This window comes from Oncorhynchus clarkii, chromosome 17, assembly GCF_045791955.1.
Source record: "Oncorhynchus clarkii lewisi isolate Uvic-CL-2024 chromosome 17, UVic_Ocla_1.0, whole genome shotgun sequence".
Taxonomy (NCBI): domain Eukaryota; kingdom Metazoa; phylum Chordata; class Actinopteri; order Salmoniformes; family Salmonidae; genus Oncorhynchus; species Oncorhynchus clarkii.
The window spans coordinates 13,048,375-13,069,769 of record NC_092163.1 but is presented as its reverse complement, the minus strand read 5'-3'; the positions used below and the strand labels follow the sequence as shown (position 1 = coordinate 13,069,769).

Sequence of the window (21,395 nt, the reverse complement as noted above, 5' to 3'; positions counted from 1 at the left end):
CAGATGTTTGTGTTGTAGTAAGTCTCAATGTACTCACAGTATGTAATAGAAATGCCATCAGTTTTTTAATGTTATTACATAGTGAAACATGAATGGGGATTTGGTGCTTGCTCAGAAAAAAAACATTATTGGATATGTTTTATTGTGTAGTTAAATATAATTGTAAAATCTGGGACGTTTATATCTTCCAACTTTGACAGGACTTCTATTCTTGAATCATGTTTTGAGTTGCCTTTTGGACAACCAAATGTCAACCCTTTTAAACTGTGAGGGGGAGGTGAAATGACAAATGTAATTCCCCGCCATTTGTATGATGTTTTGTCACCAGAGGGATGGGAGAGGAGAATTCTAGGCCCTGAAGTTCATTAGATATAAAAAGCTATGCAAGCAATAGATTTTCATTCACAATTAATAGTAGTACATTTACTTTAACACATTACTGGATATATTAAGTCATTTCTGTGTGCAATAATTTATGTATGATTATAAGAATTATACTTGCATACAATCAAATACTTGTTTGACTTAAACATCTGAAAACTATAGTTTTGCAAGAAGAACAAGAAGCAACAGGAGACAGTACACACACACCCAGTAACTTATTATGGAAAATTAGCTTTTATTGTACATATAAATGTAATTTCCCCAATGGACACATTATATAATAATTCTGGAAACAAAATGCTCTGAGGAACATCCAAGAAAATGCACGAAACAAAATAAGTGAATGCGTGATAGTTGTCACGCTCGGTCTGCAATTGTTGACATTTTGTATAAATGGAAAAATTGTATAAATGGATGGTGGCATTAACCTGTCCGACATACTCACTGAAGCCGTTATAGTAAAAAAAGTGTCTGAAACCAGAAAAAACGCACAAAAAAAAAGAAAGAATTTAAGGAACATTTCTTCCACATGTAAATGCTTATATTATATACAATGTTGTAAACTAAGAATCTGAAAACACTGGTTAGAAAAAACAAATACAAACAGCACAACCAAGGTGTTGTTGAAAAAGGTGCCATTTCTGATGCAAGGTAAATACATGCTCTTCAACATCGCCTATTGTTCAGCATACCGGTCTGCAAGGCTATTATTATTATTATTATTATTATTAAGGGTACAATTGTTACTACACAGATGACCTTCTAGTACTTGTGTGGCCAGACGGACATGTTTTCTTTTCGTTCCACATATCAGTTGTAGCCCTACAGTTATCAAACTTTGACGTAAGCCATTTGCTTGCATTGGCCAGCCTTTTAGTAAGTTAGTTTACACGTATAATGCACTGTACTGCGCCATTGCATAGAAAATAAATGTTTTGTAAAGTGTTTTGACAGAAAAGGACTTCAAATGTTCCTCCCAACGACCAAGCTTTATTGTGAATTCGTCAGTAACGAGACCAAAACAACGACTAACCAACCAGGTGAAGAACACAGCTGCCTCAGGTGTTTCTGTGGTATTTCCAGTTAAATCAATACTTAAAAAGATACTTTTTTTTCAGAGAGTAATAAAATATTGAACCACTATATAGTTGCTCTGTAACAATTTTAGTAAGAGTAGAATGTTTTAATGATCCCCAGTTGAACCCACATTCCCCTTTTTACAAATTGCCTCGGCAAACAACACCAGGTAACAAACAGAGACTTTCTATTGGTCTTCCCTTCATCAGCTCAAATCAACAGGCCAATCGAAGCCTCTAGCTACACAACTACATGCCTTAGAAATAAAGCGATGCGCATGTTTTACATAGCATACACATATGCAGTTTTCCTGCCCTCCGCACTGCATACCATCTGGGTCATGTTCATTAGGACACAACTAATAATGTTAAGCATTTCCGTTGCTAAACAGGAAAGTTTAATATTAAGCTAATCGGTAATCTTTTCCAGCAAAAAAAATTTTCAGTGGAATTGTGGGCCTAATCAACAATTGCGATTTCCATTTTGAAATTAAAAGGTTTGCTCATGTTTGGAGACGGCAAATGCAACCCTGGTGGGAAATATCAGGTGCTTCTTTGCATCATTCAGTGTTTTTTTTTACCCCTAAGTGATCCAACAAACTCCAGAATACTGTAGCTATAGTCCTTTATACATCTTCCTGCTAGGGTGAGTCTACAAGCTATTCCCACCAGTCAGGAGGGCGCCCCTTGTCCTTTTCCCAGGCCCACCCTAACCTCTCTGGGGGCGGTCAGACCCAAACGCCCTCTCGCCGAGGCGTTGGTTCCTTGTCTGGTGCCCGTGCATTCTCAAGACCTACACAATGCCACACGTCACAGCACTCCAGGCTGACCTGGATTTCCTTTTTGCATTGCAAAGCCTACTGTAGAGAAGACCTGGGTTCAAATACTATTCAAAATCATTTCATATACTTTATTGGGGCTTGACTGAGCTCGCCTGGAGCAATGGAACCAGAAAAATGTTCACAAATGTTAAACTCTGCTCACCTGGTGCTCCAAGCAGGCTAAAGTTGCTGAAACATTTTAAAATAGTATTTGAACCCAGGTCTGTTCCTATAACATACTGTACTCTCTATGTTAACTGCAAAGAATTACTAGGAAACACCCGACCATATTATCACACATGGAATATGAGGGTTTGGTTAGGTCGGGGTGAATGACAGTTCTAACTAAAGCAGTTCTATGCAATGAAAAATACAACTGTTACAATGTAATAATCAAGAGAACACCTAACGAACAACTCCAAGCTGAGTAAAAAAAGGTAAAACTACTACTGCATGTTAGTTGCACATAGTGTAACAATGGTGCAGGTTTCGATATCTCATATCATCCTACAGGAGAACAAAACAAAATGTAATGGTATTTTGCATGATGAATGTCTTGCTTTTTACAGCATCATGTATGAGAACAGTAATACTGGGTCACAGCCTCTCAATAGCATTAGGCCTATGTGACCGTCCACTGTTGCCATTGACCCCATCTGTACAGAGGCAGCATAATCGTTACCCTGTAGGCACGGTTGCCTAGAAACAACATTTCATGCATTTCAAAACGTCAGTTGAAATGAACCACACAGAATCACAGATTACATTATGTGCACCATACTTTAAATAGACAGCAGGGTTCATGTCATATCGAGCTAATATTGACAATCAGTTACCCACAATCAGACTTGTGCTTTGTGTAACCCAAAACTTACACCACACTGTTCTTTAGTACAATTACGGATGCCTTGGTTACAGTCGCTCAGGACGACACAAACTCGACTTTTGATTGGCCAAGGGCCGGACACACACACACAAACAGCTGTGTTATGCAGGGTCACGACGGGAGGAATTATACTGCAAAAAAAAATGACCAAAATAACAACCAGCGAGAAATACATTTTTTGGACCATGTTTTTGGATTGCCGTGCTGCTCGATGCGCGTCAACACCAGAACCACAAGGCTAGAACACTTTCTTTCATTTCAAAAGGAGATCAGCAAAACAGTATATAGAGTTTACATACAGTACTGTACATACTGTTTGGCAAAGGCTATTCCATCTTAGTGCTTCACATTGAAACTACAGTATGGTGCCTGCATTATGGTAGACTATGTAAACACACACAGGGAATTATTCTCCATGACCAGACACTAAGGTCAGTACAGAGAAAAGTAGTGTTCGTAATATTTGCTTATTGTGTGTATTCATGTATATTTGTCTGCTACTACATCCTATGCCGTAAAAACTGTTTTAGCTCCAACTAAAAAATAAAAAATAAACATTTTAAAAAAATTTAAATTTGCCAACTTCAAGTCAACCTTTTCCCATTTCATCATAAAAATCCATAGAAAAAACAACAAGCATTGAAAACGTAAAACTTGAAAAGGGGTGGGCACGGGGGCAACGTTTTTGGAGAACCAAGCAGCAACTGTTACTGTAGTAACATACAGTTGTCTGATCTGATTCATAAAACCTTAATATCCTGATACATCTCTAGTATAAAACGTAGCTTCATTTCTCTATATAAATCTCCTATAGATACACTACACTGGCCATATCCCCTCCCCCCTCATTCCAATGTATCCTACATTGACTCTTACTGTGGACTATAGAGTACATTATAGTTTATATCTTCCTAGAAGTATTTATACTCTAAAACCTCCTCAGGGAAACCTCAGAAAGGAATCAAGATGGTTTTCACTACTCTCTCTCTCTCTTCCTCCTCCTCCTAGGAAGGAATCAAGCCTGGTTCGGGTCACGCCATCACACCTCCTCCGTCTACTCTTCCTCCTCCTCATCGTCATCTTCATCGTGGCAGTGGGTGATCTCCTGGGGGGTCTGGGGGAACATGTTGGGGGGTTTGATCTCACTGATGGACCGGGTCAGCTGGCTGCGGTTCTTGTTGCTACAGCACTCCAGGTCCTTGCTGTCAGTGCAGTGGCGGTTGCGCGTGGCCAGGGGGGACTCGGTGTCCGTGTCGATGTGTGCGTGCTCCACCGTTGACTCATGGGGCATCTGGGAGGGGAGAGAGAGAGAGAGAGAGAGAGAGACAGAAACAGACAGAGAGAGAGAGAGAGAGAGCGTGAGAGAAGGTGAGGAGAGACGCTACTACCAAAGTCAACTCGGAGCACTTCCAGTTGGCTAGCAGCTAGTAAAGAGAGCTTCAGCTCACAAATAGGTAATATAATAATGTTATTACCATGCGTTTAACTTGTTATATAGAATATTGATCACTGTGTGTATGTGATGTGCATGTTTCAGATAACATGTTTGGTAAAGACATTTGTATTGAAATGAGAAGATTACTCATACATACCAACTCTAATGGAAATGTCACTCTGCCTGTCAGTGTTTCAGCTAGATGGGTGCCAGACTATGTAAAGGTTCAGTCTAAGTTAAGAGTCATGTACTGTATATTTTTTATTAAACTAGCCAGAAATGTTGATTCATGTGCATCTATATTTTTAACCATCCAATTTCTAACAATTACAGTTTTCCAATTAGCAAAAGAAAAGGGCTGTATCTTACACTATTGTCTCTGCAACATTTTATTCCGTAAATGCTGCATTTCTTCCCTTTTTTGTTGTTGTAAACTGTTAACAGGAATCAACAAACTAATTGGAAAGAGTGGCTCACCAGGACGTGAGCAGCTCTGAAGAGGTAGCTGAAGGGATAGTACAGGAGGTTGATGAAGGAGGCAGCGTACAGGTCAGCATAGCGCATCACCTGAGAGGCAAACAGAGTCTGTCTGGAGCCAGACCTGAACAGACTACCCATCATGCCGTAGCACATGTCCATGTCATGGGTCACTTTCTGGGGAGGGGAGAAGAACACTGGGTTTAGATACTCAGCCCGAAAAGACGCTCTGACAATATTTCAAGCTCCGACGGAAGAACGTGATGACCATTGTCAAATATGTTTTCATGTTTGGTATTGTGCTCTTGTGTTACGTGTACATGCTGACTACTTCCTGCTGACTACATCCTACTGACAACATCCTACTGACTACATCCTACTGACTACATCCTACTGACTACATCCTACTGACTACATCCTACTGACCTCTTGCCAGGTCCCCTTCTAAAAAAAGAGGTTTCTAACATCCAAGGGTATTTTCCTGGTTAACTATAAAATTCCTTGAGGAGGACAATGGAAATTCAGCGTCTTGTGTTCCGGTATATCCAAGCCTTCGATGGGACGGGAGGAGGATCATAGCGTATTTTCAGGAGTTTACTTAGGGGTTGTAAGACCATATAAGTCCACAAGTAGGGAGTGATTTGGTTTAAATACTAAACTGAAGCCTGTAACTATTCAGGGACACATTGAATAATGTTTCTGTGGTTGCTATGGAAACATGTGTAGAATCTGTACCTTGACCCTTCTCTGGAGAGCACTGATGTCAGGTCTCTCATTACTACTGCTGTCCAGATGCCTGGAGAGATATAGATAATGGGTTAGAGAGGGCAAAGAGGTAGAGAGATAATGGGTTAGAGAGGGCGAAGAGGTAGAGAGATAATGGGTTAGAGAGGGCGAAGAGGTAGAGAGATAATGGGTTAGAGGGCAAAGAGGTAGAAAGATAATGGGTTAGAGAGGGCGAAGAGGTAGAGAGATAATGGGTTAGAGAGGGCAAAGTGGTAGAGAAGAAGGGGATTGGAAGAGAGAGAGTTAAGACAGTGCTAGTCACTATTATAAAGAGCAAGAAGGAAGGGGACAGGCCTACATAGATAGATAGACTGTTTCTAAATGGGCTGAAGTCTGACTGAAGCCAGTTATCATCAGACCGATGGGGCAAACCCTGCAGACTTTGGCCCAAGGGCGACACACACACACACACGGAGCCGACGGTGACACACACCAACACATACACTCAAACAGTCGTTCACGCACACACGCGCCAGGTGCAGAGGCAGCCTAGAGAGCGAGCAGAGGGGCGTTGTAGGGGAGTAGACGGTGCAGTACTCACTTGTAGAGCTCTGCCAAGAAAATGTCCAGGCCCTGCAATTCCTCGAATAACGCTGTAAGACAGAAGAGGAAAAAGGAGGCCAGGGTCAGTCTCAGTCACAACATATTTCCCTCCTCCCTTAAAATCAGCGGTGGAGAAAGTACAGATACCACAAAAAAACAACGCAAGTAGTACTTTAAAGTATTTTTTTTACACCACTGCCCTTAATCACAGGTGTTGGCTCACTTGTTCCATCTGTTGCTTTTTCACTCTCCCCCTCTATCTTCCCTTCTCATTCCCCCTCTCCCTGGCACGCTGTCACTCACAGGCCGTTGAGAGGTTTACGAGGGCATTTTACAGCTACAATGACACGTCACAGTTATATTTGTGTATGTGTGCCTGTGTGTGTGTGTGTATGTGTGCCTGTGCATGAATGTGTGTGTGTGTGCGCACAAGTGTGTCACTGCTATAATATAACACCCCTTGACTAATTAATACCCCTTGACTTTTTCCACATTTTGTTGTGTTACAGCCTGAATTTAAAATGGATTACATTGAGATGTGTGTCACTGGCCTACACATAATTTCCTATAAATGTCAAAGTGGAATTATGTTACGACATTTTTACAAATTAATTCAAAATGAAAAGAGTCGATATGTACTCCACCGCTTTCTTATGGCAAGCCTAAATAACTTAAGGTCCCTCAGTCGACAGTGAATTTCAAACACAGATTCAACCACAAAGACCAGGGAGGTTTTCCAATGCTTCGCAAAGAATAGCACCTATTGGTATAGGGGGATAAAAATTAAAAAGCAGACATTGAATATCCCTTTGAGCATGGTGAAACTATTAAAATACAAGTTGGATGGTGTATCAATACACCCAGTCACTACAAAGATACAGGTGTCCTTCCTAACTCAGTTGTCAGAGAGGAAGGAAACGCGCTCAGGGACTTCACCACGACTTTAAAACAGTTCCAGAGTTTAATGGCTGTGATAGGAGATAACAGAGGGTGGATCAACAACTGTGCAGTTACTCCACAATACTAACAAATGACAGAGTGAAAAGGATATACAGAACAAAGAAAATATTCAACAATATGCATCCTGTTTGCAACAAGGCACGAAACTAAAACGGCAAGAAATAATACTGCATGAAATGTGGCAAAGAAATTAACTTTGTCCTGAATACAAAGTGTTACGTTTGGGGCGAATCCAACAAAACACTTTACAGAGGACCACTCTTCATATTTTCAAGCATGGTGGTGGCTGCATCCTGTATTGGGTATGCTTGTCATCGGCAAGGACTAGGGAGTTTTTTTTAGCATAAGAATAAATGGAATAAAGCTAAGCACAGGCAAAATCCTAGAGGAAAACCTTGTTCAGTCAGGCTTTCCAACAGACACTGGGAGAGAAATTCACCTTTCAGCAAGGCAATAATCTAAAACAAGGCCAAAAATCTAAGGCCAAATATACACTGGGGTTGCTGACCAAGATGACATTGACTGTTCCTGAGAGGCCTCATTACAGTTTTGACTTGGAAGATCTATGACAAGACTTGAAAATGGTTGTCTAGCAATGATCAACAACCAATTTAACAGAGTTTAAAGAATTTTAAAAAAAATAATACATGTGAAAATATTGTACAACCCAGGTGTGCAAAGCTCTTAGAAACTTACCCAGAAAGACTCACGGCTGTAATCACTGCCTAAGATGACTCTAACATGTATTGACTCAGGGGTGTGAATACTTATGTAAATGAGATATTTCAGTATTTCATTTTCAATAAAAACACAAAAATGTTTTCACTTTGTCATTATGGGGCTTTGTGTGTAGACAGGCGAGAAAAAAACATTTGAATCCATGTTGAATTCAGGCTGTAACACAACAAAATGTGGTACAAGTCAAGGGGTGCGAATACTTTCTGTAGGCACTGTATGCCATTTAGCAGACGCTTTTATCCAAAGCGACTTCGTCACGCCTGCATACATTTTACGTACTGTACTGGTGGTCCCGGGAACTGAACCCATAATTCTGGCGTTGCAAGCACCATGCTCCACCAACTGAGCTACAGAGGACCAGTGCTCTCCAGTGTGTCCATCAGCCGTTTTATGTACGAGTATGTGTGTGTCTGCACACGTCTGTCTGGCTGCTTGCATGGGAATGTCCACCCGTCCTTTTGTGTGTGTGACTGTGTGCGTCTCTGTGTGTGTGTGTGACTGCGTGTGTGTGTGCCTGCGTGTGAGACTACGAGTGTGACTCACAGCTCTTGTCAGTCCAGACATGCAACTCCTGGGCCAGCTCGGGGATGACGAGGAAGGTCCTCCAGCCCTGGCGTTTCTTGGACTTGAGGATGTCCCCGAAGATGTGGTCTCCGATGTAGACGATGTCCTTCCCCTTGGCCCCCAGCAGGTCACACACGATGTCAGAAGAACCTGGGCGAGAGAGAGAGAGGGACATATTGAAATGGAGATGTTACTGGATGATGTTGTTTAATGAAAGATTTGTACCACGTTGTTTTTCAGATTCATACCATTGTTTTGTTTTTAGGGAACCCAGACCTCCCTGGAGAACAGCGAGCGTTATTGAGAAGACTATGCTGGCTAAATAAAGGTTAACTGAGATCCATCATGTTTAGAAGTACTCTGCTAGTTAGATGATTTGTGAAGTTGGCAGTGCTGTCTGGCGGTTTGTGCTGTGAGTCAGTGCATGTCCCCAGGTATCTTACCTCCAGAGTAGACGATGCCATGGTGCAGGGGTCCGGTGTAGGTCCCGATCTTCAGCCGCCCTGTCGTCTAACACCAGAGAACACATGGAACAGTAGCCTCACCGCAAAACAATGTCAAGTATATGTATTCATTATGGATCCCCATTAGTTCCTGCCAAAGCAGCAGCTACTCTTCCTGGGGTTTATTATAGATCCCCATTAGTTCCTGCCAAAGCAGCAGCTACTCTTCCTGGGGTTTATTATGGATCCCCATTAGTTCCTGCCAAAGCAGCAGCTACTCTTCCTGGGGTTTATTATATATCCCCATTAGTTCCTGCCAAAGCAGCAGCTACTCTTCCTGGGGTTTATTATATATCCCCATTAGTTCCTGCCAAAGCAGCAGCTACTCTTCCTGGGGTTTATTATATATCCCCATTAGTTCCTGCCAAAGCAGCAGCTACACTTCCTGGGGTTTATTATAGATCCCCATTAGTTCCTGCCAAAGCAGCAGCTACTCTTCCTGGGGTTTATTATATATCCCCATTAGTTCCTGCCAAAGCAGCAGCTACTCTTCCTGGGGTTTATTATAGATCCCCATTAGTTCCTGCCAAAGCAGCAGCTACACTTCCTGGGGTCCAGCAAAATGAAGGCAGTTTATACAATTCTAAAAACGTTACATTCACAGATTTCACAACACACTGTGTGCCCTCAGGCCCCTACTCCACCACAAAATCCATGTGTACCTGTGTGTGTGTGTGTGTGTGTGTGTGTGTGTGTATAGTGTGCATGTTATCGTGTGTGTGTATGCATGTGTCTGTGCCTATGTCTCCGCTGTTCCATAAGGTGTATATCATTTTTTTATTTTTGTAAATCTAATTATACTGCTGGCATCAGTTATTTGACGTGGAATAGAGTTCCATGTTGTCATGGCTCTATGTAGTACTGTGGAATAGAGTTCCATGTAGTCATGGCTCTATGTAGTACTGTGGAATAGAGTTCCATGTATTCATGGCTTGTGGGGTATGCATGGGTGTCCAAGCTGTGTGCCAAAGTACAAGTAGTGATGAAGTCAATCTCTGCTCCACTTTGAGACAGGAGAGATTGACATGCATATTATTAATGTTAGCTCTCTGTGTACATCGAAGGTCCAGTCATGCTGCCCTGTTCTGAGCCAATTGCAATTTTCCTAAGTCCCTTTTTGTGGCACCTGACCAGAAGACTGAACAGTAGTCCAGGTGCGACAAACCCAGGGCCTGTAGGACCTGCCTTGTTGATAGTGTTGTTAAGAAGGCAGAGCAGCACTTTGTTATGGACAGACTTCTCCTCTTAGCTACTGTTGAATCAATATGCTTTGACCATTACTCCAAGCAGTTAGTTAGTCACCTCAACTTGCTCAAATTATAATTCTTTAGAAGTTGTACTTCACATTGTGTGACCAAATAGCTATCAGGCTATCACACCATCAGGCTACAACACCATCAGGTTACCACACCATCATTCTACCACACCATCAGGCTACCACACTCAAAAGTCTCGGCAGTATGTTCTGACAGAGGTGTGATGGTGTAATTACTCACTGTATCGACTTGTCTGAGCACCGTTCCCTCTCCAAAGAACAGAGGCTTCCTGGCGTCCACCAGAATCAGGTCAAAGTAGGACTGCCACGGCCGGTGGGATGTCCCGTGCTGCAACATAACCACACACATTCTGGTCAATGCGTACCGACGATAGTTAACTACATGCATCTATAGATTTCACGTCTACGGGAGAACGCCGTGTATGAATGTTGAATATGATTCTCTTACCTTTGGGCCGTGGGGGAAGTCAAACAGGTATGTCATGATCTTCTGTGAGAAAAGTAAACATAACGAGTCTATTAGTCATCTCATTTAAAATGTCTGTGACTGGGACAGATACCGCTGCTATATGCCCCAGTTCAGTACGCAAACACGTCACCCCAGTTTCATATGCAAACGTGACAGTTTGCCAGGACATGTGCGTTTGCTTTGCATATTAAATGTTGCTCTGCATGGACGTTTAACAAAGGCAGGACTTAACTATTGTTTTGGGCTCTGAAGGGTGTCTGTTACTGTGTACTGTGCATGTGAATCGTCCATTCCTCTGAGTGTGTGTGTGTGTGTGTGTGTGTGTGTGTGTGTGTGTGTGTGTGTGTGTGTAAACAGTGGACCTGGGCACTTAGCGTGGTCAGTACTGTGTACTCACGTGTGTGTATTTGTAGTCACTGTTGGTGGCCAGGAACACCTTGGCTACTTCATTCATTCTACTCAGCAGGAGAGGCAGCTTAGCCTTCATGAGAGAGAGAACACTAAATATTACAAAGCCATTATCATACACAGTGCGTTCGTACAGGCATACAGACAGAGACGCAGAGTAAATGTTAACTTCTCATCAGGTTTTAAAGTCGTCGTGCCAGTGTGTTCCCGTAGGAATACGACAAGTCGAGACGCTAAAGGGGCTGGTAAAATGTTAATGTGTGTACTTACGTCTCTCACTACGTACTTTTCAAGGTTCTCTACTGTCTTTTCCTTCAGGGTGCCCTGGAAGACAGGACTACCGGTAAATGGGTTGAAATACATAGAAAAATAACAAGCTCACATCTATATGTCTTCTTTATGATGACACTCACTGTAAACCATGTCAATCATTTTCAGGGTACATACCATTAGCACGACGATAAACAGTAAATGATTGCTTCAAGATAAAGATAATCATTGGGCGTTTCGCCCCATATAACACCTTGAAATGGAAGTGAAGTGAACAAATGACTGTGATAGACTTCCTCATCACGCTACCTTGAAGTGGACCCAGTCGACGGCGTCGCGGATGTCCTGGAACATGCTCTTGAAGGACATGAAGAGGTCGCCATCTTTAAAGCCAGTCTCACAGCTGAGGTAAGGGGGGAGGAGAGGGACACACAGAGCCAGTGGACAGGCCAAGGCCAGACAGAGAGCTTTGCTTTTAAACGCTAGTAGCCATTTTTCACTACATTTTTTTGTTTTGTTTTTGTTTTGCTTTTAAATGGGATAGTCTTCCCTTGTTTGAGGTGGTTTCCAGCCAAACAGGAAAGCAATCTCCCCCTAAAAGACCAACAACTCGTTTCAGAGGAGAAGACATGCAGCCATTCCATTGCAGATCACATCATCACACAAAGAATTCATTAAAACTATCGCTAACAAATGATTGTACAATTATATCGAGACGATAGACATGATATTACATCATGCTAGATGATTAGTCATTACAGGTCAATTTAAATAATAAAAGTAATGAAATCTGAAAAATATGGAATTAAGTTACTGCATGCACTCGTGGAAAGATTAGTATCGAAGACCAATAATCATTCAGATAGCCGAGTAATCCTAATAAAGTATCTTGCTCCACTGGCTTAACAGGGTTAGGGCTAAAGTACTTCCTTATTGGAGGATTTTCATTGGAGATATGGACCTACCCTGTTGTCATGTTGTCTAATTGGCTTATCAAATGTTGCCATGTCATATCCAGGAATTACTTGTGTATAACCCACAAGACAAATAAGGTGGGTAGTGTGACTAGGGATTCCTTACCTTGCATATCTGTCACAGTTTGAGAAGAAGTCCACGAGGCAGGCAAAGAGGTAGGTCTCTGGAGAGAGAGGGAAACTGTACTGTAAAATCAATCGAGTGTCAATAAAGTTGAGTTGAACTCCATGGCCTTGCCTCAAACTGTGCTCAGACAAAATGGAGGGCATGTCTGGGCTTGTCCCTCTTATGAATGACAGTTGAATCTAGATGGAGATAAACACATTTTTAAATAATTGAATGGCTCTGGCATGGACAGAATCTCTCCTCCTTCTACCTGGTAAGTTGAAGAGAGTGTTGAGGATATAGAAACGTTCAGTATCGTCACGCTGGATGAACTTGTTCGGGTATAGCTCCCGTATTTCAGGTCTGGGGAGAGAAGAGAAAAAGAAAATGCAACGTCAGGAGAATTTCTTGGCAGGTAGACCGGGACCTAACCTTCAAAAACCCGCTCAATGATCCGGGGAGAAGGGGACGTAGGGAGGACACTGCGAGAAGGTTAGGAGAGCGTTAGGTTCACCATTTACCCTCGTAGGAAATTGAAGCCGTGAACACAGACCAGGATGTTGCCGTAGGCGTCCACCTTTAACAGGTTCCCATACAGGGTGTCAAACACCAGGCCTCTGAAGAAATACAGAGAAACAACATCATTCAGTCAGTTAGAATACATCGAGAAATGGTTGACACATGATCTTTAAAAGCCCATCAGACAATCTACCTAGCTACAACCAGGACCAAATTAGAAACCCACGCAGCCAGGTATAAAAATAGCATTAAAACATCTTCACCATGGCAACCACGATGTGATAGGTAATAGGTACCTGGTAACAAAGTACAGCTGGTGCCCCGTTGACATCAAAGCGTTTCCCAGTTAATATATATATATATATATATAGCAGTATAACGCCATCACCATGGCAACAACATTAACGGTATGATGTGATTGGTGGTCACCGTGTGTGTGTGTGTGTGTGTGGTCACCTGGTGGGGAAGGCAGGGTCGTAGACGAAGCTGAGCAGCTCCTGGGGGTAACCGATGTGGACCAGGCGCTCCACGGTCAGCTCAAATCCCAGGGACTCGTACTCTGGAGACTTGTACACTGGAGAATAGAAACACAGACGTTAGCATTTAACACAAGCCGGTGTAGACTACACAGAGTCACACATCAGCACTCCCCGATGCCTATACAGGCACGTAATTACACTGACACCATACATTTAGGAGAAGGACGTAGGAGGTAGTCAAGTCTAATGGCCTGTTTGCGAACGGACTACTCTGTAAATTGCAGCCTCCCATTTATCCTCAACCAGCCAATGTGGACCCATTCACCTCAACTAGATAACAGCACGTAAGCTATTGCAACGTGACATGGTGATGTGATGCAACGCGAGACAGGTATTTTTAAAATAACTGTCAGGATATCTGGGATACTGTTGGTAATAACATAGCCTAGCCCCTCTCCCCCGAAAGTGCATGCGCGCACACGCCCGGGCACACACACACCGAGCGCAGGGGCCTGAATACCCTAGGATCTAATCCGTGGAGAAACAGGATCCATAGCTCAACTCTGGACTCTGATACTAATGAGGCCTGTGGAGACGATGACATTCAGACGCCAAACAACCAGACATCTCCAGGGCCCTGTTCATTAGGGGAAATGACAGAAAACAGTTTACAAGGTTGTGCAACAGAAAAGGATAATAAGCCTTTCTTATTGGGCAGGTCCATTTAGTCCCTCCCTGTTTCAGTCTGTTTTCTGCCGTTTGGTGCCTAATGAACACATCACCCAGGCCTGGTGAGCCAAGCCATGGGTGAAGGGGAAAAGTAGAGAGGGATACAATGTCCAGGCCTGGGCCAGAGGGGCCTATCAGCCGATGAGAATGCTAACTGACATTGGAAGAAGGCTCTGTCAGATGGTATTCATATAAAGGGTGTTTTTCCACATTAGGTCCAGGAGGACCCTGCAGGAGGGGAGGACTTGACTGATGCTTAGAGGGAGCAGGAAGGACGATGTGGGGATAGGCTAGCTAGCGCTGAGACCCCAAACATGGAAGGAATAGGCCCGGGCAAATGTGTCTTACTGAGTTAGCGCGTGCACACAGACAGACAGACAGAGAGAGAGAAAGAGGAGTGTGAATACCCATCTTGGTGTAATGTGTGTGTGCGCACATTTACCCATTTGTGTGTTTGCTTCTTAGCCCAATTGTGTGTTTTCTCCCTCGCTCTCTGGTGAGTTCAAAACCCTGTGGTGTCCCAGTGTCCCTGGCTGGCTAGCGAAGCAGAGGAGTGGTGGGCATCATGCCCAGTGCTGCAGCCTCCAAGAGTCGCACAGTCCTGGGCCAGACTCCTCCATACAAATACCCCCACCTTTCCTCTCCTCATCCCTGCCTCCATTTCCCTAAGCTCTGTGGCTGTTACAAAGAAACCTATTTTAAGAGTATTTTCCCCTCTGCCACCTTCCCGATCAGCTCTCTCTTTGGTTGGCCCGGCGATGAGCAGAGTTCGCTCGCTCTCTCTCTCTCTGCACTGTCCACTGCTGTGACCTTCAGACAGCTTTAGCTTAAACACACACACAGGCATGGAAACACACACACAGCCTATTTATGTCTGTATATATAGCACAGTCTAGTCCAGGGATAGGAAACGTTGATGGGGGTGGGGAGTCACAGTGGGCAGTGGGTCTGCACATCCCCACCTTGCGAGCAAAACATTTCAGCAATTCTACAAATTTTTCCATGGGGCGAACAGAAAAGTAGGCCGTTTTTAATAAGATAACTGGCCCCACCCCAGTCGCTAATTTGGCCATGGTTACTACAAGTTTAAATAGGTGAACGCTAGACTAATTTACCAATAAAAAATGTTTAAAAAAATCCCTGACATTTCAAAATTGAACCTTGTGTGTTCTATTATTCTAAATCTCTCAACAGTAAGTTGAGAGATGGGGGGTGAAATTGTGCCGTGGCCCATCCCTGGTCTAGTCCATTAGATTTACTGGTCTGGGACCATGTTTAAGTTGAAATAGTTGATTTGTTTACTCATAGGCGAGGGGTATACCTTACATTTGGGACGAACGTGACACTGGAAAGTAGTAAATTATAGCCTGGTAACACAAACACACACTAAGCTTGGGGATCCATTAAATCCTCCTCTCCTGATGCAGTCGTTGACAGATAATTGTACTCCCCTTAAGCCGCGTGTGTGTGTGTGTGTGTGAGAGTGAGTGTGTGAGTGAGTGAGAGAGAGGAGAGAGTGACCAGGCTAGAATTTACAGTCCTCCAGGGCCAATTTCTTTCCAAATGTAAGCTATACCCCTCACCTAAGGGTAAACAACTTTACCCTTTAACTAAAACATGGTCGTAGACCTGTAAATCTATTGGACTAGACTGTGCTATATACAGATACATAAACAGCCTTCATCCCAAATGGCACCCTATTCCCAATAAAGTGCACTAATTTTGACCAGAGCCCTATGGCACCAGGTCAAAAGAAGTGTACTGTATCGGGAATAGGGTGCCATATGGATCGTAGCCATAGCTTATGACATATGAAGTGTCTTCTGGACAACTTCCTGGTTGCTAATTATAGGCCTAAGTAATTATCTAGCTGTATTTATTAGACAGCAACACCTTGTCAAAATAACATAAATAACATGAGCACTGTTAGTAGCTTGGGCTCCGCTCTACCAAAGGCTAAGAGTTAGCATAGCATAGTCTAGCTTATTCCAAAACGAATGGCTTTCAGGCTAATCACCATGCTACAATAGAACAGTGAAAAATAACCCCGTGCCCCATAGAACTAACAGGTCGACAGTGTGGCTCCAGTGTCATTTGAGCTTCTCAGTGGAGTCTCTCACTAGGTTGATTTCAGAACTGTGTGTGTGTGTGTGTGTGTGTGTTTTGAACTACAGTACAGTGAAGCCTCTATGTTCTGTATTCAGAACAGCGAGTCGTCGAGGACAGATGTGTCAGCCAGCGTCGCCGGGGGTATCTAGTTACCACGGTAATGTGCCAGAGGCGAGTGGGCAGGGACAGTGTTAGGCCAGACAGAGCTGTCATCAGTGGATGATTTCACGACCTTTGATATAAACCACAGTTAATAACGGATGACCTATCATCGAAGGGCATGGTTCAACTAATGCCCTTTGCTTTTATCAGGCATCGTGGTCTTGATGTGGAAATACGGTATCGTAGTGACATGGATAGACGGGAGGACATTTGATCTCCTCTGTGTGACACAAAGCTATTGACAGAAGGCCTATATATCATAGAGGAACATGGTTCAACACTAACCAGAGATCACGGTCCTAGTACGAACATACAGGAACACCGTCTGGTTATGGTCTATTTACAGTCAGAGGATTTGTTGTACATGTAACCATGTTGTATGAAAACAATTGTGGACAACTCCTAACAGCCCTCTTCTTAAATCCTCACTAGAAACAGAAACCAATGTATAGCCTACCTGCTGCCGTGAGAAGTCATCCCAGTGAGGGGTCTGACTCCTCAGGCGTCAAGTCCTATCACCATGGGTCAAGACGCTATCTAGCTAGCTAAATGTGCTTCAGTGACTCAGCTAAGTGGAGGGTTGGTAATTAATCTAGAAGTACAGTGTGTGTGTGTGTGTATGTGAGACTTTGAGGAGGGGGTCATCCCTAGGGAAAGGGGATCGCTTGTACCCGCAAACACACGGCCCATATCCCATTTCCATCATCTGAGGGCAGATTTTACGGACGCTCAACTGTTGACATGTAGCCTCTTTATATGGGACGGCCCATAACCAAGTGATGATGTTTACAAGATGCCAGGGCTATCGTATCGCTTCACTCAACGCTCGAGTTGCGACCGCAGGAACGGGCTGTGGCCTCCCTGGCCAGAGCACGACACAGCGACACCTCAGCCTCCTGCCGGTCACTGGGGAGAACCTCATCTAGGATTCTGGTGCGCCTTGCGGTTACAAATCGGGCACGGACTCATGTCAACGCCATCATCTAGACATTGTGTCAAGAGATGTCCCCTAACTGACTTTAGCCTTCATGTGGTTGACGGTCAGGTCAATGGATTACAGACAACCTATTGTCACTTAGAAAACTATTAGAGAATTACTGCTACTTTTTTTTACTATTGCTTAGTCAAATACAGAGAAACTGTACTAGTTAATATTTAGAAAGTGAGGATAGTCTTAGCCATTCACTTGAGGTCAAAGAGTTTTGTGGTTTGCAAATTCCAATGACAGAAGAGTCTAAAAACAATACATCTAAACTGACATCTAAATCAGATTACAGATTCAGTTAACGCATTTTCCTCCGTTACAGTATCCTTCTGAAGAACTCATCACCTTTTTCCATCATCGCTGTACCCCAAGAAACCTACACCTCCCCTGTCCTTCTACCCACCACCCTTAGTCCCCAGTGAGTCTGGTCTGGGCTTATCGAATGACACGTGAGCCCCTGTTCTGACCCGGTGTACTTTGTCAACAAACACTGAAGGAGAAATCAATATGGCCGACAACTAGTTGCTATGCCAACCAAACTAGAGTTGACCCTACATTGTAAAGTAGTGACGGTGGGCTGAGGGCGCCCACATACACACTGTAAAGAAGTGTTGACGGCCAAGGCAGCGACTGTAGTGCACTTACCGGCTAGAGTGTAATCCATATCGAAGCCAAAGCATTTAATCTTCTCCATGGCCAAGCTTCTGTTAACAAAAACTCTAAAAAAAAAGAAAAAAAAAAGGGAGGAAACAGAAGGATAGAATCAGAATGTGATTGAGTGATTTTGAGAGACATACAAGAGAGTTCTACCTCTGTGTGCAAGGAGAACATTAAGATAAATTGCCTCTCACAGAAAAAGAATGAGCAGAGGTATTTTGGGGATTAAATCATATGTTAGCCATCTAGTGATGGCTCACGTGGTTCTCATTTTGAAATATAGCCTAACAAACGTCTACAATTGATATGCATGGCCTCTAAACAGATATTAGAAACAATCTGGCACGAATAATGAAGTCAGTAAGCTCCTATTTTCTCTAGCCTTACAAGGCACGTTCCCACATGTCTTAAAAACATAGGAATTTGAGTATTAGACAGCTAGACTCGCTGTTTAACCTTTTAAAAGGCATTATTAGCCCTTAGACAGTGCATTGCTTCCTACAGGGTAGGTTCACAAGTGCACACTATAGCAAAACATTTTGCAATGGACAACAAAATGAGCGTTTATTGGACAAGTTCCATCCCTGTTTCAGTCAGTTTGGTACCTAATGAACATGACTCTCCATTCTGCATAGACAGCATGTTTACGGTGGCACCTCAACTAGCTCAACTGTCCCCAGTGTTAAATCTGAAGGCATGGTAGGGGGGTCTGCATGGCCGGAGTGGTCGGCATTGTTGGCATATCCTGCCTGACACTTTCTGATCCAGCCAACTTCAGTGGCAGGCCAGGCCAGGCAGCTCCAGTGGCAGGCCAGGCAGCTCCAGTCAGAGAGATCTCTGTTCCTCTGGTTCTAGGCTTTACCGTGTTAGCGCAGCCTAGCCTGCTACCTACAGCTTTTGAACAAACTACCACAAAACAACTTATACTGCAAAGTAACTTGTATAAAAAAGATTAGGCTACACATAGAATTTCGCAATTTCTTTATAAATATGTTGGTATTCAAAAAAGGTCTCCAGATGTTTTCACGCACAAATCAACATAATTCATCTAGCCATTTGTTTTATATCTCATACAACTAGTAAATCCAGTTCAACTACTACATATCTGTTAATGAGATTGAAAACATGTTGACAGGCATTCCACAAACTGGTTTTTCTTTACTCCGAAACAGTCAATCCACATCTATGACACAATCCTCATTTCCACAACACCCTTACACCACCCCAACACTACCCCAACACCACCCCAACACCACCCCAACACCACCCCAACACCACCCTTTTCCTATTCCTGGAAATAGTAGGTCCGGGACGATACCAGTTAGTATCATGGCAAAATAAATAAACAGATTTATCTTCTTTACAAAAAAAACTCCTATTGTTGGTAACAGACATCATGTTGTCATCAAGTCATATTTATATATTTTCCAAGCTATAAAACACAATATTTTAAATACAACAGGTTTTTAAAGGAGCAAAGAATTGTCTGCTTTGTGTTTTCATTTTTACCATGGAAAACATATTCACTATGATCGAATACTCATACTAACCACACTAATGTACTATTTGTGACTTATGTAGTATGCTTACTGGTCATTGTATGGATATAGTAACCAGCTCTGCTAGGGCGAGTAAAATGGTCAGAGAGGTGTTCTCTCATTTGTGTCTGGAAGTAGCTAACAAGCTAGCCAACGTTAGCCAGTTAGCTTGGGTGACTGACTGCCGTTGTGAGGTCAGAACGCTCAGATCAACCCTACTCCTCGACCAGAGAGTCCAGTGTGTGCGCCCTGAACGCTCCAAGAGCGAAACGCTCTGAATTTACAAATGCTCCAGATTGTAAAAGGTCTAGCTAGTCATTTGTTATGCTAACAAGCTAGAAAGAGGTTGCATAGAAACAGCATCAACTTCCGGTGGACAGGCAAAGCACTAGTACACTCAACTGAAAGGATACAGTTCTTTTACACTATACTAAAATTAACTAATAGTATGTAGTATATACACTCATTAAGTATGCAGTATATAGTATGTTAGTATGGGTATTTGAACACAGCCATTATGATACTGCTATCGTCACCGTCCTAGGAAATAGACCATAATACATTCAGAAATGATCCAATATTTTGTCATTACCTTGCTGCAGTTCCATACTGAACCAGCTTCCACTGCGAGTTAAGCCCGGCGGCAGACATACGATGCATTCTGTGTCGTGACTAAAAGTGTACTAGCCTGCGCTCTGGCCTAGCCCGCTTACATAATGCTATTCCAACTCCAGCCCAGAAACAAAAAGAGCCCACTCTCTTTGCTTCCTTGCCATTCAATTTCTGACGTGTTGCAAAAATTATTGTTGCCATTCTGCATCGTTCTCTGTTATTGTTGTTGTTGTTTGTGGTGCCCGTTTGTCACTAGTGTTGTTGGTTGGGGGGAGTTGCCGTTTGCTGTAGCCCTCAAAGACATCCAGAACAATCCATCAGGTGGAAACAGCAACAAACTCAGTGCCTCCCAGGCCCTAAGCCACTGGAGCTAGGCTACTGTACAGTACTAAGGCTCAAGCCTGTATTCGCAAAGAGTCATCGTGTACTAGGATCAGTTTGGCCTTTTAGATGATAATGAATGTGATTGTATGGACCGGAGGGACCTGATCCTAGATCTGCGCTCCTAACTCTGAGACAGTTTGTGAATAGGGGCTATGCTATCCATCAGGAATAAGGAGAACGTAACACCATTCACTGCTTTAACTCAAAAGAATTTAATCAGAAATAGCCAATTACCTGATGCTTACAATCCCTAATATGGATGATACGATTACAATGTCAGTGCACTGGATGTGAGGTAGACCTACTACTGACACTAAGCTGTAGCTTACAGCCGAGGTCTCTCTAGGCTAACTGATAACAATCATCTGGAATGTGAGTAGGCCTAAGAAGGACCTACTGTATTCTCAGCATTGAGTACAAAGCGGGGTCTTGAAGTAATGGGTAGATTACTGGGGGTTCTCCTTGTTCCAGTCTCCCTATGAACAGGTTAAACGGTCAAACTCTAGGTGTACAGTTCAGGCCCTCCTTCTGCAAATAGACCAAGG

The 21,395-nt window shown here is 43.2% G+C and overlaps 1 protein-coding gene across 1 annotated transcript in view; it reads right to left on the bottom strand.

Moving 5' to 3' along the window:
- Window positions 1-599: 599 nt before the first annotated feature.
- LOC139370299 (cytosolic purine 5'-nucleotidase-like) overlaps window positions 600-21,395 on the bottom strand; it is a 29,925-nt gene continuing 9,129 nt past the window's right edge. The window contains exons 3-18 of the mRNA XM_071109691.1: window positions 18,305-18,378; window positions 13,652-13,769; window positions 13,198-13,293; window positions 12,948-13,039; window positions 12,677-12,734; window positions 11,906-11,999; window positions 11,597-11,650; window positions 11,316-11,399; window positions 10,898-10,939; window positions 10,670-10,777; window positions 9,114-9,180; window positions 8,650-8,820; window positions 6,407-6,458; window positions 5,815-5,875; window positions 5,080-5,256; window positions 600-4,458 (exon numbers count right to left, since the gene is read on the bottom strand). Of these exons, the coding sequence (XP_070965792.1) occupies window positions 4,222-4,458; window positions 5,080-5,256; window positions 5,815-5,875; window positions 6,407-6,458; window positions 8,650-8,820; window positions 9,114-9,180; window positions 10,670-10,777; window positions 10,898-10,939; window positions 11,316-11,399; window positions 11,597-11,650; window positions 11,906-11,999; window positions 12,677-12,734; window positions 12,948-13,039; window positions 13,198-13,293; window positions 13,652-13,769; window positions 18,305-18,378 (1,585 nt within the window). The 3' untranslated portion in view covers window positions 600-4,221. The remainder of the gene's footprint in view (window positions 4,459-5,079; window positions 5,257-5,814; window positions 5,876-6,406; window positions 6,459-8,649; window positions 8,821-9,113; window positions 9,181-10,669; window positions 10,778-10,897; window positions 10,940-11,315; window positions 11,400-11,596; window positions 11,651-11,905; window positions 12,000-12,676; window positions 12,735-12,947; window positions 13,040-13,197; window positions 13,294-13,651; window positions 13,770-18,304; window positions 18,379-21,395) is intronic.